The 19,141-nt window shown below is 43.2% G+C and overlaps 1 protein-coding gene across 6 annotated transcripts; it reads left to right on the top strand.

Moving 5' to 3' along the window:
* Positions 1–233: 233 nt before the first annotated feature.
* Positions 234–12,653, top strand: PGAP4 (post-GPI attachment to proteins GalNAc transferase 4). 6 transcript variants are annotated; one of them, XM_032240218.1, is made up of 3 exons: positions 290–509; positions 1,854–1,900; positions 10,489–12,653. In XM_032240218.1, exon 3 carries the CDS (start codon positions 10,547–10,549, stop codon positions 11,774–11,776), a length of 1,230 nt encoding a protein of 409 aa, XP_032096109.1. In that variant the 5' UTR covers positions 290–509; positions 1,854–1,900; positions 10,489–10,546; the 3' UTR covers positions 11,777–12,653. The 6 variants fall into 6 exon arrangements, with proteins under 6 accessions (XP_032096108.1, XP_032096109.1, XP_032096113.1 ...); XM_032240220.1 differs by lacking the exon at positions 290–509 and adding an exon at positions 655–892; XM_032240221.1 differs by lacking the exon at positions 290–509 and adding an exon at positions 912–1,482.
* The last annotated feature ends 6,488 nt before the right edge of the window (positions 12,654–19,141 follow it).

The following is a 19,141-nucleotide window of genomic DNA, read 5'->3' as shown; positions in this document are numbered from 1 at the left end:
TAAATTAAGGGTTTGGGGAAGACTGAAAAACAGTCAAGACCCAAAGTAATAAATAGCTTTCTCATGAGGCGTTTACACGCATTGAGAGATATCGTTCCGTCGGTGTGAATACGTCTCTATGTACCCACCTGATGAAATATAATGCTGGCTTCTAGTCCCCTCACAAAAGAAACAGCCTTCCTGTTTGCGTGACTTGGGGGCGACTCCTGCTTTTCCTTGGCTGCCCATTAGTTGGCGCCTTTTGCCGTCCTTTTTCCCCAAGCCCGCTTTGGGGGCCGCGGTCGCTCAGCAGCTCGTGGGTCACATGGCCCGCCTGAGCAAGGGGAGTCCTGCGCCAAAGCTGCTCGGCTGGAGGAGGAGGCGAGGCTCCGGCGCGCACCCAAACCGCGCTGCGCCCGCTCCTTCCCGGCCCCGCGATGGCGCCTCCACCGGGATGAGCCAGCCAGCCTGGGCGACACCTGAGGCGGCCCTCGGCGCGCGCAGGGGACCGAGCTGACCGCCCCAACCGGGTAGGTTTCCGCTGCGCACCATCTGCCCAGCCCTTTTGGCACGGTGGTCGGAACCCTGGAGAGAAACCAGAGCCAGGGGACAAGGATTAGGGGTGGTCACAGCTGGCACAAGGAGGGCGGCTGGGGGTTGGGGAGAGGCATCGCAGAGGGCCTGTGCCTCCGGCGGTGCGCCTCGAGCAGGCGGGCTGCCTAGCGGCCCTGCCCGCAGCTCCGACCGCCTCCTGCCAGAGGATTGCTAGGACCCCGAAGGGCGTCCCTCGCGCGGCCGGGGCCCGAGTCAGTGCCGGGCTGGAGTGTCGCGGGGGCGCCTCCCTGGCCCTCGCCCGCGCCAGCTGCGCTGACAGGCCAACAGAAGGACGCGAGCGGGGCGCGTGCCAGCCTGGGTAAGACCCTCGCCGAGCCTAGCAGAGCCGAAGCGCCAAGGGGCCTGGCGCCTAATGGCCGCCCGCAATCAGGGGACCCTCGCGGCGCGTCCACACCTTGGGTTCGCCCGGCGAGCCGAGAGCGCGGCCGCGGTGTTGGGTTTCTGTGGCGACCTCGCAACCAAGGGCTGGGAGTAAGCGACTGGGCAGAGGAGGGCGTCCCTCCCGGCACCAGGAAAAACCAGCAGAAGAGAAGGAGTGCAACGATGAAGACGGGCAGCTCGGCCTACGGGTGGGAAACTGAGGCTCAATTGTGGCAGGGACTGCCCAAGGTCAGCGACAGACACTAAGATTCATGGCCCTGGACATCGTCCCCGATTCTTTTTCCAAGAGAGAGGGTTAAATTAGGTCTACGTGGGTGTGTCTCACCCTCTTTCAGGCCCTTGGCTCGGGCGTCACCTGTGCCGCACTGCGCTCGCGGTGCCTTGGGGCGTGAGCTCCTGCAGGGTCGTTGTGACCCGCATCCCCCGCTCGGCCCACGCTCTCTCCGGGGGACCGCAGGGCGGCTCCAATGATGATCTCACTATGCGGACCATTAGCAACACACGCAAGTGTGTGTCTGTGTGCATGTGTGAGCTTCTCCAAGAAAACTAATCCTTCTAAGGAGAAATAGTTTTTTTAAGGGGTGGATTTCTAGAATGCACTGTACTACATACTTTATGAGATGAGAAGAGAAAACTAACATTATTAGAATTATTAGAATGTTGTAAGGATAACCCTTATTAGAAAACATCCAGGAAACAAAATTCCAAAGGAGAAAATAAAAGAGAAATAAAATATAAATAACTTCAACTTCTAGATGGTTTAGATTGTCTGCATATCTTAAAATTTTCTTTGTGTATACACATTTGAAGTTTTAAGTAAAAAATGTGGACCAAAAATGGTATCTTGCCTTAATTTGCATGTCTTTGATTAGCCATAGGCATTGACACTTTATCCTCTGTGTAGTAGCCTTTTGCATTTCTGTAGGTGAGTTGACTGTTAATTCTTTTGCCCATTTTTCAATTGGAGTATCTTTCTCTTCTTGATTTTTAAGCACTTTGATTTATGTGTATTACATATTAAAGTATTAATTCTTTGTCACATGTAGCACTAAAGCGAGTGTTTTATGTTAATTTTTACTAGTCCTAATTCCAAATGATCTTTTGGATACTTTGATCAATTTTTTATTTGGATAGTTATGGGCATATAAATTTGACAAAACTCATCAAAATGTATATTTAAGCAGTGCATTGTATTGTATGTAAACTGTACCTCAATAAAATTGATTTTTTAAAAGCCTAGAAAATTATGATGCTGAATAATGAGAGAGAATCTGCCCAGTCAGCATTAAAAGCTGTTATAAAGCTTTCATAATGAAAATAACATGGCACTGGCACTACAGTGCAGAGGGCGAGAGATACCAAAATCCACGAACAGATATATATATATATAGATATAGATATATGTAATTTATTATAGCTATGGCAACCTAAATCATAAATTAAAAAATGGACTTAACAGATGCCCTGACTGTCATGTTCACCTTCCCAGTGTCTAATGCAAGACTCAGTGTTGAATCAAATACTTAATTATGATTATAAAAGTAATACTCTTTGCAGAAGTGTAGAAAGCAAAACAGGAAATTGCCATAATGTTGTACCCGAGTGTGTCAAGGAATGTGCCACACTCTGAGAATGAATTATGAGTCCTTTATTAAGCCGGCGACCAAGAGTGGCTAACGCCCAAAATTCTCTGGGCCCCGAAGAAAATGTTAGGTGGTCTTTTATACACTAGTTTTAACAGGAAGGGGAGAACCTAGCAGAAACAAACTTTTCACAGAGGCAGGGCAAGCAAAAAGTTAAAAAGAAAAACTGATACATAAGAAATGAAACAGTGCCAGGTGTGAGGAGTACAGCTGTCATGAAAGACATACAACTTCTATACGGCGGGCTCTGGGCACTCACTGCAGCTGCATTTTCAGGCTCTGCTGATACCACTTTACTCGGCCTCTTATCAACAAAGGCATTTCTGGGTGCCCAGAGTCAGTCTGACCTTGCTTTATACTATACTTACATACTTAATGGGGAGAAGGTTACTAAAATGAAGAAGCCAAGATGGAGTCTGTTCAGCTCAAAAAGGCTAACATAAAGCCTGAACAGCTTTTAGTCAGGGAAAGGAGAGTTAGTTTTAGCTGGCAAAAAGCAGGGTATCACAATCCCCATACCCTTCATTTCTCCTTTAGTAAATTATACTCCACATTAAAAATAAAATGGTCAGAGCTCTGTATATTTTGCTGTAATTTGCACTGATAGAGTTTGCATTTCTCCCTTCTCGTCTTTGTCTACTTGGGCTGCTGTAACACATTCCTACTGACTAGGTGGCTTAAAGAGCACACACATTCCTCAGAATTCTGGAAGCTAAAAGTTCCAGATCAGGGTGCCAGTGTGGACAGGTTTTGGTGAGGGCCCTCTTCCTCATTTACGTGTCAGAGAGCAGAGAAAGGAAGTGATCTCTTCTGTCTTTTCTTATAAGGATAATAATAAAGAGCATGCATTCCTGAGGGCTGCACCGTCATAACCTGATTACCTTCCAAAGACCCCATCTCCAAAAACCATCGCATTGGAGATTAGCGTTTATAACACGAATTTTGGCTGGGGAGGAGGAGGACAAACATTCAGTGTATAGCACAAACCTAGCTGAGATTTCTTTTATGTCAACATATTTAAACTTTTCTCTTCTTGACAGTCCACAGCCTACTCTTTTATGATTATCTAAAAATCTGTTCCCTTTGCTAGGCACTTCATTTGCCTGCAGTTCTTCCTTTCTTCCTTCCTCCCTCCTACCTTCTTCCTCTCTTTCTTTCTTCTTTCCTTTTTGTTTTCTTCCTTCCTTCCTTTCTTCCCTCCCTCCCTCCATGCCTCTCCCCTTTCTGTCTTTTTCTTTCTACTACCAACAAAATAGCAGTGAACATTTCTTATCCATCTTTGGTAGCATGTGTTGGCATTTCTGCAGAGTACATTCCTAGAAGTAGGATTGCTATGTCAAAGGGGGTGCACATAACAAAATTTTTATAGATACTGCCCCAACATTTCCTCAAAGATTGCACCAATTTATATGCAAATGCCTAGTTGTTGAACTGTGCCACTCTCACTTGAAGTAAATCAAATTCAGATGTTAAATATAGAGATTAATTATGGAGAAAGGATCTCTATTACCAACTCTTTTCACCTGAGCATTATGTTTATTAATGACTTTTTAAATACCCTTTGGTAGAATTTTGTAATATGTGTGTATATTCTGCATATTTCTGAAATTTATTTCTAGATATTTTTGTTATTTTTTCCCTTTTGACTGGGATCTTTTATTCCATTAATTCATTGGTGATTGCTTACATGAAAGCAATCATAATATTATAATATATAGATATGTAATGCTTATATATATAGTGTATTCTACTTGCTACGTATATTATATATTATTTTTACATATTCTGGTAGCAACCATGTTTTGAAAATCGATTGCCATCTCTAATGGTTTTGCCGTTGATTTCCCTGGGCTCCAAATTTGTGCAGGCAGTAGTGCATATTGGTTGAGAACTTGGGTTCTGGACACAATCTGCCTGGGTTCAAGTTTTGCCACCCTGCTTAAAAGCTTAGTTTTTAAAAGTATAACATGGGCTTAATAGTCATAATTCTTATAGGCTTTTTATGAGGATCAATAGATGAGATGCTTAGAACAGTGTCTGGCACATAAGCACTCAGCAAACATTTACAAATAAGTTGATCTCTACACAGTATCTGACCAGCTCTTTGATACTACCAATTTTATGACTGAAGATCTGAGACCTATAGAGGTCAAAAGAGCCATTTATTTGCTCAAAAAGCATTGAGTGTTTTCTATGCATAGTTTTGCGCTGGGTCTATAAGGGATACCAAAGATAAATCAGACTGAATCTACTAAAAAGGGATGTAAAAGTCCAGTGGGATTATAAGTCAAGAGCCATAAACAAGGCCATGGAAGACAGCAGGCATCATGGGAAAAGATGAGCTTTGAAATTTATCCTTGTGCTTGAATTTTCTGCTTAAAAATTGGTAGCATCAGTTTTTTCAACTAAATGGGATTAATTCCATTGCTATTTGAGAGTTGTTTTGTTGAGAAGAAGTAGATGCAAGTCTAGCACACACTGGGATGTATAGTATGGCCTTAATAAGTGGCAGTTATAAATAGATACTGAATATTTATAGGTACTCTATAAATAGAGTCTGAAGGAGAAAGTGACAGACGAATGCCCTGGAGGAAAAGTTCATAGAAAGGGACCCAGTACTTGAGGGAAAAAAAGAGGTTATTTCTGGTTGGATAGATCAGGGTTGGCTTTTGGAAGGGGTACCTTTTGAGCTGATCCTTGATGGTTGAGTTAGACAGTGTGAGGAGCAGAAATGTGGCTGGGAAGATAGTTAGAAATGGATTGTGAAGAATCTTGGCAAATAATTTGGACTTTATTCTACAGTCATGGGAGAATCATTGAATAATTTTACCGAAAAGAATGCCATGTTCTTACTTATGCTTCAGAGTATCATATGGCTGCTGATTAGGTAAAACATCACCATCATTTTCACAGTCTCCTATGCTTGACAAAGGGCTATCCTAGCTATTCCCCTTCATCTTCACAATGCCTCTATAAATGAGATATCTTTTATTTTCCTGTTTTGCAGAGAAATAAAACAGGCTCAGAGAAATAAATAATTTTTTATACAAATTAATCAAATTAGTGAATGCTGGAACAGAACTGGCCCCAGATCTTTTGACTTGTGTTGCTCATTCTGGAGTTCAGAAGCTCTGTTAGGAGCCTGTTGCAATCAGCAGGCTTGGAGGGACTGAGGAGACACTAGAATGTGGCAGGGAGGAAGGCTTGACAATGGGAAGGCAGGGGGCAAAGAGAGGCATAAAGAGGTCAGATTAGAAAGTGACTGCACGAGGTGAGAAGTTAGAACCAGTGTTTTAGACTGAGGTGCCTGGGAAGTGGTGATGCCATTCATATAGTGGATTTGGGAAACATAGAACATTCTTGAGCACGCATCCCCTGACTCACACCCTGGTATTTAGTTTAATTTTCAGAAGTTGCACTAAAATGTAACTGTTGAGTCATCGCTACATTTATTCATCTAAGCCCTAGTTCATGTTCATTTTTCAGAGTCTGTGTCCTTTGCTGTCTTCCTGAGCCCTACACTCTAGACATGGTAACAGGTAGAGAATTCTGTTTAGGGAAGAGTTGTGTTTCAAAGAGCACATGCAAGGCATAGATAAGAACTGGGTATGTATTGTTCTGTAGAGTCGGAGCTGTAATGGTGCGATTGTTATTAGGTCAGCTCCCAGATGTCAATCAGTCCACAGTGTCTCTGGAGTGTGGGCCTCAGCCTGTGACATCATGGGCAACTGGAATTCTGGAAAAAGACAATCAGAATAGTAACACAGACATAGCTCTCTTGTCTCACCCTTATAATTGGACTGGGAGTAAAAAACTCCTTCACCAAACTAGTGGTGAAAAATCCTGTTTTTATATCTGTTTCCCTAAGGCCATTTATCTTTTTGTTTTATTTTATTTATTTATTTTTGAGACAGGGTTTTTCTCTGTCACTCAGGCTGGAGTGCAGTGGTGCAATCACAGCTCACTGCAGCCTCGACCTGCCAGGACTCAGGCGATCCTCCTGCCTCAGCCTCCTGAGTAGCTAGGACTACACGTACATGCTACCACGCCTGGCTAATTTTTGTATCTTTTGTTGAGACTGGGTTTTGCCATGTTGCCCAGGCTGATCTCAAACTCCAAGACTCCAGCCGATCATTCCCCGCCTCAGCCTCCTAAAGTGCTGAGGTTACAGGCTTCCGCTACCACATCCATCTGGCCATTCTTCTTAAAACCAGATCAGTAAGGTGAAGTAAATTATAGGTGGCATTGGACACCACAGCCTACTGTGCAGCAATTGGTTAAATCTTTTAAGAAAATATTTTTTAAAAAGTAAACAAGAACATATCCTTGAATGACTATATAACTCAATGTGGTTGGATTTTGAGAAAAGCAGTCATCTAATCTTGGATGAAGGATCTGATCCTAGCTCCTGTGTGCTGGGTGGGTGTGGTAGATTGCATTATTGTTCAGAATATTTTCTGCCCCTCCCTAGGGGCAATTTCTTCAGTCCGTCATTGGCTTCAGGTGTGGCCATGTATCTTTTGGCACTCCCTTCTTGCAGGGAAATGACATAACTCTACTGTCAAATTTGAGTTATTATGTGACTTGTTCCAGTCAGTGAAATGTGGATGGAAGTGACTTGTGTCCCTTTTGAGCAGTGGCTTTGAGAGCCAGCTTGTGGTTAACTATTTCTCTTTTTTCTCTCTACCACAAAACCAGCAGTGTTAAAAAAAAAAAAAAAAAAAAAAACAGTTCTATCTGCCTGGGTCCTAGAATACAGACAACAGGCAACAGAGGCACAATTGACCTACAATGGACAAGTAATATAAGCAAGAATTCAACCTTAGTTCTCATAAGCCACTGAGATTTTGGGGATCATTACTGAAGCCTTCCTTATTCGCTCAATGTGTAATGATTGGGGTTGAGGGCTGGGTCTTAAGCCCTGTGACTATTCTTAAAAAAATTCCGTACTCTCTGAACAGATTGCTAGATGCTTTCTTTTCTCCTGAGGATTGAGAAATTGGCCTGTTGCTTTTCTTTCCTAGTGAATCTTCACTTTCCCCTCCTGCTCTGTGGGAGGAGTAAATCTTCCTGTACCATTGCTTTGGCCAAGGCACGATGAGTGGACTTGGTTTGTGGCACACTGGAACAAGGATGTAAATGTACCTGCATATTTTGACTCAGGCTCTTGTGCAGCTTCCAGACAACCTAAGAACACACTCCAGGTGTTTGTTTCTTCTGCAGCTTGATCTAGAAGGAGGGGCCTGTGGCATGAACTAATTCTGGCCTACATTCTGGAGCTGACCCCAAGGGAGCCACAGCTATCCACAGACCCGTATGCAAGAAATACATGTTATTATTTAAGTTATGAAGATCTGAGGCTTTTAATCAACCCAGCAAAGCTGATTAATATAGGCAGGGACCATGTGGCCTCTGAACCGAATCCCTCAATCCCTCTCTTTTCCTGATTATCAGTAGAACAGCAGTCTCACAGACATAGTTTTAAAGGAAAGGACTATACGAGATGTTAATGATTTTATTGCCCCCAGTAGGATAAATTGCCTGGGTCCAAAGGTCCTCTTTATGTCTGTACTAGGTGTTTCCATTTCTTTCCCCCCTGCCATATCATAGTACATGATGGCCCTTACTATGCGCCTGGCATTTTCCAAGCTGCCTGCCCTATCTCATTGACTCTAGTTCCCTCCTGTAGATTGATCCAGCTTCCCTGTGGTAACAGCAAAGGCAGGGATAATAGTGTGAGCAGAAAGCCACTTGAATGCCTCCTTTTCCAGGGCCAATACTGCAGGAATGTGAGCTTAGCCCAGTTCTAGTATTGGCTTCCATTAGTAGTGATGTGAAACTGGTGAGGCCACATGGATGTGCAACCACATGATTTGTTAACACCATTGCCCTGAGCAGAGCAGAGGAGGAAGCAACCAGTCTGCAACACCCTGGACATTCACAAACCAGCAAGACTGGGGTTGCGTACTATTCAAACCTCTCCCTGCTTTGTTCCCTCTTTGGGTACTATCTAGATCTCTTAGTTCTCACCTTTGGGTCCCATAATACAATCTGCTTCTGTGGCTGAAATGAAACTTGTTTCCCTACTTGAGAAATTACCATGTCACTGTGCTATAGACATTTAGTATTCTACACAACTGTAGGCTAACTGCTGTAGTGAAGTGCAAAAATTATTGGTGCCTAGACACAGTGGTTTATGCATTGCTCACAACACAGTCCACTCTAGTTTGGGAGGGTACTGGGAGGTGGGCAGTGGGAGAGACCTCTGTTCCATGCAGTCCCAACACTGGGATATGTATGTACAGGATTCAAGGACCCAGGTTTCTGCCATCTGGTGGCTCCACCCTCCTCTAGATCCACCAGGGCTCCCCATTCAGCTGGCAGATCAGGAAAGAGAAAGTCAACATGGCATATCTGTTCTCAACTACCTTGTCCCAGGTGTCACACCTGTCTCTTTGCTGACAAGCCCTAGTCACATGACTCTACCTGGAGAAGGCAAGCTAAGAAATGAAGTCTTTCTGTGTACCCAAGGAGAGAACATGGATTTGAGAGCACTGACTGAGTCTGCTCCACAGCAGCCTTGTATGGTTCCTGGGCAATTCTCCCTTTGCGATAACTCACAAACTAGATAATTTTCCTCAAATCTGTGTAAACCTTATTATGCTTCTAAGGCAACAGGTTTACTTTCTATACTGCAGACACCATTTAGTTTTGCATTGACCTTACTAGCAATTACTGTGTACTGGCTTTGTTCTTTTAATTCTGCTTTTTGTTTTTTGGTTTTTTTGGCACTAGTCTGTTTTCCATCAGAACATTAGACCTGCTAATTTCTAAAATATTTTTATGAGTTTGAACATATGGATAGATTTTAATGGCATTTTTGCTCTGCATTATTTTGCTTATTAACACATTTAATATTCACAGTAACCCTACAAGACAGGTATTGTTATTTTCATTTTAGAGCTGAGAAATATAAGATACAGAGAGGTAAACTGTCTTCCCACCAAGTGAGAGGCAGAGCCAGGATTCACAGCAACACGAGCCTGGCCTCAGGCCATGCTCTGCACCATCACATCACACAGCATTGTTTCCTGGACCAAACTGGGGGCAACTGTCTCTTTCATCTTTAACTCTGCCTGCCTCTTCCCTCCCTCATTGAAAAGCTACTCTTGGATCTTCCTCCAGATGTTTCCTCCCCTCCCAAGCAAACTCTAGAGCTTGCTTGCTTATGGGAGAAACTTCCTCTCATTGGCACCCATGATTTATAAAAATAAAATGAGAGAACAAGCAGGATTATATTAATGTGTGATTTTAAGTATAGTTGGTGAGATTACAGACATATGAATGGAAAGTGACATTAAGTAACAAAGATATTTCACAGAATCCTAAGTATTCCTTCTCTTGCTGGACAGTTCTTTTGGTAATTGCTATATGCACAGTTAATCAACAAGTATATACTTGGCCCTCATGCTGGAACTTGCTCTAAACGTGTGTATTTCCTTTGTGCCAAGCCTTGCTTTTTTGCCTGTTTTAAGAACCCATTGTCTGTGTAGCTGGTGAATAGAAATAACAACCCTAACAGCTACAGCCTACCTGGAGATTTTCTGGCACATTGTAAACCTAAGTAAATATCTTTAGGCATGGAGACTTGGTTGGATGCACTGACATCTTGTTACTCATGGAAATAGTAAAAACATCGCATAGGTTGTTAGCAGACACAACCAAAGAACAGTTTCATTCGGAAAACAAAGTCTCTAGAAGCTACAGAGCCTTGAATTATAATTTCTGCTTTGACATGTACTGAGTTCAGTTCTTGGCCATCTTTTGTTTTTAAGTTATCCTTACCATTACCTACTTCTTCTCTCTTTAGGTTTGACTTCTGATGGCTCTGGCCTGCGTTCCAGGATGTTTTCTTCTTGGGACCAGACATGAACAAAGTTGACCTCATGAACACTTCAACCTCTCCAGCTGCCATGCTCCTCCGGAGGCTGCGGCGACTCTCCTGGGGCAGCACCGCTGTCCAGCTCTTCATCCTAACGGTGGTGACATTTGGCCTGCTGGCCCCCCTGGCCTGTCACCGACTTCTACACTCTTACTTCTATCTGCGCCATTGGCATCTGAACCAAATGAGCCAAGAGTTCCTGCAGCAAAGCTTGAAAGAGGGCGAGGCTGCCCTCCACTATTTTGAGGAGCTTCCCTCTGCCAATGGCTCAGTGCCCATTGTCTGGCAGGCCACCCCCCGGCCGTGGCTGGTGATCACCATCATCACTGTGGACAGGCAGCCTGGCTTCCACTATGTCTTGCAGGTGGTGTCCCAGTTCCACCGTCTTCTTCAGCAGTGTGGCCCCCAGTGTGAGGGGCACCAGCTCTTCCTGTGCAACGTGGAGCGTAGTGTGAGCCATTTGGATGCCAAGTTGCTCTCCAAGTACGTCCCTGTAGCCAATCGCTATGAGGGCACTGAGGATGATTATGGTGATGACCCTTCGACCAACTCATTTGAGAAAGAGAAGCAGGACTATGTCTATTGCCTGGAGTCATCCCTGCAGACCTACAACCCAGACTACGTCCTGATGGTAGAAGACGATGCTGTTCCGGAAGAGCAGATCTTCCCAGTCTTGGAGCACCTTCTGCGGGCTCGCTTCTCTGAGCCACATCTCAGAGATGCCCTTTATCTCAAGCTCTATCACCCCGAGAGGCTCCAGCACTACATCAACCCAGAGCCCATGCGGATCCTGGAGTGGGTTGGTGTGGGCATGTTGCTGGGGCCCTTACTAACCTGGATATACATGAGGTTTGCCAGCCGCCCAGGGTTTAGCTGGCCTGTAGTGCTCTTCTTCTCCCTGTATAGCATGGGTCTAGTGGAGCTGGTGGGTCGGCACTATTTCCTGGAACTGCGGCGGCTGAGTCCTTCCCTGTACAGCGTGGTTCCTGCCTCTCAGTGTTGCACCCCAGCCATGCTCTTCCCTGCCCCTGCCGCCCGCCGGACCCTCACCTACCTGTCCCAAGTATACTGCCACAAGGGTTTTGGCAAGGATATGGCACTATACTCACTGTTGAGGGCCAAGGGAGAGAGGGCCTACGTAGTGGAGCCCAACCTTGTGAAACACATCGGGCTCTTCTCCAGTCTCCGGTACAACTTTCATCCCAGTCTCCTCTAGGGTGCCAAGAAATGCCTTTCTGAAGTTGGCCACTTCTTGAAGATTCAAATATCGATCTCTTTATTTAGACATGGTTGCCTGCAGGTATTTCACTGTTTACTGTTGCTAGAGATATAGGCACTGGGGCAGCTGAGGACCATCAGTAAGACAACAGCCTTGGCTTTGGTAGCCTCCTGGCAGGAGCAGCAGTTTGCCACAGGTCCGGACCTCTCCCTCCACACAGCCACACTGCCTCATGCAGTCTGACCCACCCAGTGAGGGTGCATTTGAACACTGGTTATATTCTCCATTTGTTTTTAAGCTCTTCTTTGTGATAGAGCTTGTGACTGCCAAAAATCTTGCGCACAGTGATATGACTGTTTTAGGATCTGAAGGGTAGAATTGTGTGAAAGGTGAGATCCTTTGGAATTGAGTTCTTTCTCATTAGGTATGAAAAATGGATGTATGTTTAGAATATATGCCCAGTGAGGCAGGACCATGTGGATAGATTCCATTTGTTTCCTTGACGTGGTGTAATAAAAACTGATAAAAGCCGTGCAGTGCCCGGCATCTTGGAGGCAGGTGATCTGGCTTTTCTGTTACCTGGCATTTTCTTTGCCTATATGTCTGTTATACACTGATAATTAATATTGTTAGTGAGAACATGAAGGCATGACAAGATCTGGAAGAGCTTCTGAACCATTAAAGTCCGGTTGCTTATGTTGAGTAGTGCTTTAACATTGAATATTTCTGTACTACTCTGACTCTTTGAAAACTAGACATTTCAGAACGATATAGTATGGGAGAGCTGTTTACAAGCAGCATATCGTTTTTCCTGACTTTGCTGGCTGACTGCTTACTCGCATTTCTATTTCTTCTAGATAGCATGATGTTATAGAAAAAAAAAAAACCACCATGGACTGAAGTCAGAAGACCTAAACTTTTATTTCATATCTCTGCCATGCCCTAATGACATGACCACCTTGGACACGTCATATAATCACTCTGGGTCTCAATTTCTGTACCTGTAAAATGAGGACAGTGATACCTGTTAAAATTGCCTTGAGGATTAAATGACAGAATATATATAAAATACCTAGCAAGTGCTTAGGCCATAGAAGACACTTGGCAAACTTTTCTCTCCTATAATAAGCATATACGACTCAAGTTTATTTCAGAAAAAAGATCCTGGTGATGTTAAGTATGAGGTAGTGCATGGGGCTGCCACCTATGTACCAGCGACTCCAGACCAAGCACTGCTAGAATAAAGACTGACTTTTCACTGTGACCTCTGAAGGATGTGCAGCTCAGCTTTCACCTACTCCCACTTTCAGCCAAGCCAAAAGTAACAATTGTTCGTTCAAAGTGGAAATGATCTCCAGTTTGAAAATCAGACCCCTCCTGAGTTTATTCTAAGACCAAAGTCTGAAAATTACTTTTCTCAAAAGTTACAAACAAGTGTCTTTGACAGTACTTACCAGACTAGTGACTGGCAAGTTCCTTTATAAGGATGGACGATGATATTAGGGTTCAAGCAATTGTCCAGTTTGTTTCAGTGCCACAGTTTGCTTTTAAATTCCCACAGTGAACTTCCATCTTGAGATGCACTCAAGACCACGAGGGATTACATAAGGGTTGATTACCCATGCTCTACAGATGAACAAATTGAGACCCAGAGATGCTAAACTGTTCTCCAGGTCACAAAGCTGAACAGCAGCATAGCCAGAATGTGAACAGAGCTCTTCTGACTTCAAGCCCTTGCACTTTTTTCTTAACCACATTTATTTTATAAATATCTATGTGGTCAAAGTCTCTTTTGTAAAATCTGAGTATAACGTGGACTAAATAATGTCTCTGTAAGCTACGATAGCAGAGCTTGTCGTGTTAGTTTGGGGGAACAAACAGATATAAGTATGTGCTGTAGTGTTATAGTGAGCTGTGATGTATCCCCCAGCAATGTCCAAAGTGATCAGAGCTCCTAGATGACTTATTACAATGTTGGGATCCCGCTCCTTCATTCCTCCTCTCTCAGTGACCTGTCCGCCCCCAAGCTTTAGAACTGAACCGTCTCCAACTTAGAACTCGTTACAGCTTGTTGCATTAATGATTGGATCTCCTCATGAAAGTTTTTTGACCAATGACAGTGGAGCCACTTTAAGCTAGCCAGGCCCAAGATAGGGAAGCACTGCTGGTTTACATTTCTGCTCTAATTCATTTGTCTATTGCATGCAGATACCCCTCCCCGACTTCTCCATTGCTGAAGGCAAAGGCCATCCTTCCTGTCCAGTATCTCTACCTACACACTAACGTGCTTTTTCCCGATTGAGCTGAATTAGGATCTGCTGTCCTTGGACATGTTCTGCAGATGCAAGCCCAGTTCTGCTCTTCTGCTCCTACCCACCTCAAGATCTTCCTTCATTTCATCCCTTATTCTTATAAGGAGTCTAATTTTTGTGTATTGTCCTTGATTAGGGCAGCTGACAGCTTTACACCAAAGCTGAAGTCTCTCATTTAATCCTAAGCAAGGAGCTAGGGAGAACTAAGATATCCTTCCCGTATCAAGGGACATAGGTTACCAGAAGGGTGGAAGTCTTAACAGGCTCACTAACCTTTCTGAGTTTAAGTTACGGTCAGGCTTAAGAAGCTCTCTCTTGTGACTGAGTGTATTTGCATAGACATGTCTGTGAAAATAAAAGCACCCATTTTGCTAAGGCTTTCTGAGACCTCTATCATTGTCTGTCTTTCATGAATGGATTTTTCTGATGTGGCAAATACTATGGGTTCTCTGCCCCCACACACATAGTTTTGTATTCCCAAGGTAGCCATTCAAAAGTATTGGCTGCTGCCTGCACAAGCAACCATGGCCACAGATCTCTGGGCCACAGCAATGCCAGAGCATTTATCCGTCTTTTTCTGGATGAAAACAAATTAGGGGTCACCCCTACCACCCAGATCATCTTACCTCTCACCAGTATACCCCTGGTACAGTGTGGTGATCATTCCTTTACTCTTTCCTGCCTCTTGGCCTAAAAGTCTTAGAATAAGCTGCAAAGCTGCCATGGGTGGTATTCCTGTCTAGTGCTCCATTGGCAACACCAAGAAGAGGCAGCCACACCTGCAGCCTGGGAGAGAAAACCCAGCTTTCCCCTGAGAGAAACACGGGGATCCCTCACACCCACCCTCTGCCAACACACGCTGAAAACAAAATCAGTACAATAAGAAAGTGAAAAAATAGCTTCGTGTGGTGATGGAAAGACTTCCTCTTAACACTTGCCATTCCCTCTGCTTGGAATGCATGTAAAAAACTTTTAATAGGATTAAAATTGTACACTATAACTAATTCTCAGTACCTAGACCCCATTCTTTTTCCTCTTTCTGATTTTCTTTCCTAGTCCATTTCTTTTTGTCCAGTATTCCTTTTGTTCGTAGGCAGTTCCACTGTGAGTCCTTTACTCTTTCTCATTCATTCATTGCTCACTATGTGTCATGTTCTATTCTAGGTGTTGGGGATATAGCAATGAATGAAACAGAAGACCCCTGAGCTCATGTTCTATGGGGAAGGTGAAGTAGAAAAAAACTCAAAAGAATAAATAAGGGAATTTCAAGAGGTTTGAAGTAAATCTAACTAGTTAATGTGATAGAGAGACCTAGGGATAGGGAAGGGCATGAACTGCAGATAGGATGGGAAATCTCTTCGGGGAGATTAAAATTGAACTAAGATGTGAACTGCACAGAAAAATTCAGCCAAGGGAAAAGCATTCCAGAGAAAGAGCATAGCAGTGCAAAGGCCTTGCAGAAGGAACCAGTTAAGAAAGTCCAAAGATGAAAGAAAGCCAGTGTAGCTAGAGCTTGAAGAATGAGGATGGCAGTGGGAAGACGTGAAGGTCAGTTTGCAGGGGCCGGATATATCAAGCCTGGAAGGTGATATAGCTGTTTGAATTTTATTCTAAATGCAGTGAGAAACCAGCTCCTTAGCAAGATAATATTTTGTTTTTCCAGAACGTTAACTGTCCATTATTTAGTTCCTTTGCATTCTCATAAGCTGATCATATAAACATTCCGTGACAGTAGGGCATCCATTAGAGATTTATTACATAAGGGAACGTGGGACATGCAAGAGCAGATGACAAACGTCGAAACTCTCTGCTTCACTTGGCATCTCTGTCCTTTTCCTCATCTTTCTGATATTTTAAAGCTACTGTGTTCCTACATACATATGCTATCTGTTCCTTCATTCTCTCTGATACGTTCATCATTTGCCTTTACATTGTCATCTGTTTTTACTCCCAAATGGTTAACATAGGTGCTTCTTTTGGAATCAGTTTATTATTTCATATTTCTGTATCAGTTGCTAGGAGAAAGACCAGGAAAATATGTGGAATTCTAAACCAAAAATTCCCATTCACTGCAGAGTAATGAATCCCAAAACTGCTGCAATTCAGGTAGTGGGGTGAACTGAAGCCACAACACGTCACCACCACAATCCTAATAAATTAATTTGTTTGTTTGTTTGTTTGTTTTGGTCTGCTAGCTCTTCCAAATTTCCAACCGTCTTTGACATAGTCCCAAGGATTTTCCAAATAATATCCCACCTAGAAAACAGTTTCAGTTAATAAGCATTTTTCAGCAAATTCTATTGTAGTTGGGATAAAAATATCCAGTGGCCTAAAATTCCCCAATTTTATGTCATGTGTTGCTGTAACTCAACAGTGCATCATACTGCACATAAAAATCCCACAGTAATCAACACCAATTAAAGTGCCTCTCCACCTAAATTAAATTACCAGCTAAATAAATTCTCCCAAATGAGGACTGTATTAAGGTAAATAGATTAGTTGTATCAAACTTGTATTCTGCAGTTGCACTGTAATATTCTCACCATTTTTCTTCAAACAACAACAGGAAAAGAAGGCACAATGCAATGTTCCCATTAAAGAAACAACAAAATCAGTTATCAATTTTTAAGCAAACAGCTGTAACCTAATTCCCCATTGTGCTTTTTTTTTTTTTCCCCCTGCAAACATTGGCTGCCATTTAATTTTGGAAAAGAAATAGACAGAACTTTCAGTTTTCCTATTAGGCATGTTACTCACAGTGGTTGGGATTCAATGTTTCTAGCTTTGCCCCAAGCAGGGCAAAATTTCTGATTAACTAGTTTTCAAGTCAATCAGTCTGTGTAGATTTATTTCCAGCAGTGTATTTGTACAATGCCTCTTGTCCTTCTCAACCATACCCTTCTCCAGCCCCAGTATATCCAAAATCCATGGCCAATTGGGGTTCCGAAAAAGTTTGGCTTCCATCTAGCTCTCCTCCAAAGAAGTTAATGAAAGAGGAGGCAGGATTTCATCTTCTTTCTGGATGGTGCACTTGGAATATATCTAAATTTTAAAATCTATATATGTAAAAAATGGTGTGTGTCTGTATCACATTCAAAATCATAGTTCATGTATTATTCTCCAAGGGAATACATCAAACAAATTAATCGTGACTAAATCTAAATTTAGCAGTTTATTCTCATCTTAATGAATACTAAATCCTGTTTGCGATTTTCACTCAAATAACTCAAGCTTTTTCCTTTTTAATCTCCTTGAACTTTTAGCTGAAGTGCCTCAATCTGCAGAAACACATTTCCATGTTTGAAACAGGAAAGGCTTGGAAGAGATTAAAATCGCATTATATTTCACTTAACAGTAAACACCACGGGAAGAACTATTTCAAACAAACTAACCCCTTCTTGTCACACTTAAACATTAACCTCAACCCCAAGGTAGACAGATACTAAAATTCATAATTGCATCCCAGGAGGCCTTTAGGACAAATTAATTTTTGTTCTGTAAAAGGCACCATGTGTCATGTTTCATGTCAATTTACATTTATTGAGTGCCTCCTGAGTGAGAGGTGCTGTGCTCAGTGCTGGAGACTCAAGGATGAGTGAAGAAGACATGCTTTCTTCCTTGTAGAACCTTCCAAGTGAGGGAGTTAGCAACATCAGGTAAGTCCTGAGATGGCAGGATCACACAGTGCAGTCTCTACATTGCCCCAAAGCACTGCGACTCCTAAGTTATCCCAAATTCCTTAACTTCTCTGCAACCTCTTTTGCTGAGGACAATATGATCCAACAAAAAAAGTCTCCTACTAACCAAGAGAATGTTTGATACAAACACTTAATTTCAGAAACAATTGTCTCCCAAAGCATTTGGCTTGCCCAAAGATGACTTACCTTGTGGGCAGCCCCTGGCCACACCTGTCTCAAAGAACAATCAAGCTAAACCCAGACAGTTGTATTGTCCACCCCTCCTTGCTGACAGAAGCTTGCTGATGTGCGAATGGAGAGAGAGAGGACTGGGAAAGTCACAACTTGTCCTTGCTCCCTCAAGGTAAGTCTCATCCCTTGAAGCTTGCCTACTGCCTCATTGCCTTTCCCAAGTCTTGTGCCACCTTAGATTCCTGTGTCATAACTTCACTATAGCTGATTGCGAGCTGAATTCAGTCTCCTGGCACTCTCCTCACAGAATGACTATAGCCATTCTTTGAACCCTGCAGTTTTTAGCCGAGGACCACATATTTTTCCCACATATTCTCGTCAGTGTTTCCCATAGGGACCCTCAGTCCTGAAAAGACACATCCCTTACTTTTGGCCAGGCACGGTGGCTCACGCCTATAATCCCAGCACTTTGGGTGGCCAAGGTGGGTGGATCAGGAGGTCAAGAGATTGATACTATCCTGGCTAACATGGTGAAACCCCGTCTCTACTAAAAATACAAAAATTAGCTGGGTATGGTGGCACGTGCCTGTATTCTGAGCTACTCGGGAGGCTGAGGCAGGAGAACTGCTTGAACCCAGGAGGTGGAGGTACAAGTGTGCCAAGATCACGCCACTGTACTCCAGCCTGGTGACAGAGTGGGACTCTGTCTCAGAAATAAATAATTTTTTTTAAAAAAGACATATCCCTTAAAAAACTTTAGTTTTTTAAAGTTCATTTAGACAACCCACACTGGTATGGGCCAGAGTCCTCAGACTGACTCTGAGGATAGCTGACTAAGCTGCTGCTCCAGAACGCTGAAATATGTCATAATTCACAATCACTGTTCATAACTGTGTGACCACCATAAATCTTACCTTCAAGGATGCCCTCATCTGAATGAACTAAGCAGAAGAAACCAAACAATAAGAGTAGGGCTTGAACTTTTTAGCAAATTCAGTTCTTAACTAATTAGAAAGCATGCATGAGCTAATAGTTTCTTACCCCTTGCCAGGACGGAAATGCAGAAATTTGATTTATACGGGAAAATTCTGCTTTTCAACTTTCACTTGCCAAAGGTAAAACAACTCAAATGAAAAGAAAAAATGGTGTTACCCATTTATTTTCCCAAAAGAGATGTTTGG

This window comes from Sapajus apella, unplaced genomic scaffold (assembly GCF_009761245.1).
Source record: "Sapajus apella isolate SASKATOON/1434 unplaced genomic scaffold, GSC_monkey_1.0 scaffold46, whole genome shotgun sequence".
NCBI classification, from domain to species: domain Eukaryota; kingdom Metazoa; phylum Chordata; class Mammalia; order Primates; family Cebidae; genus Sapajus; species Sapajus apella.
This window is presented reverse-complemented; position numbering and strand designations above follow the sequence as displayed.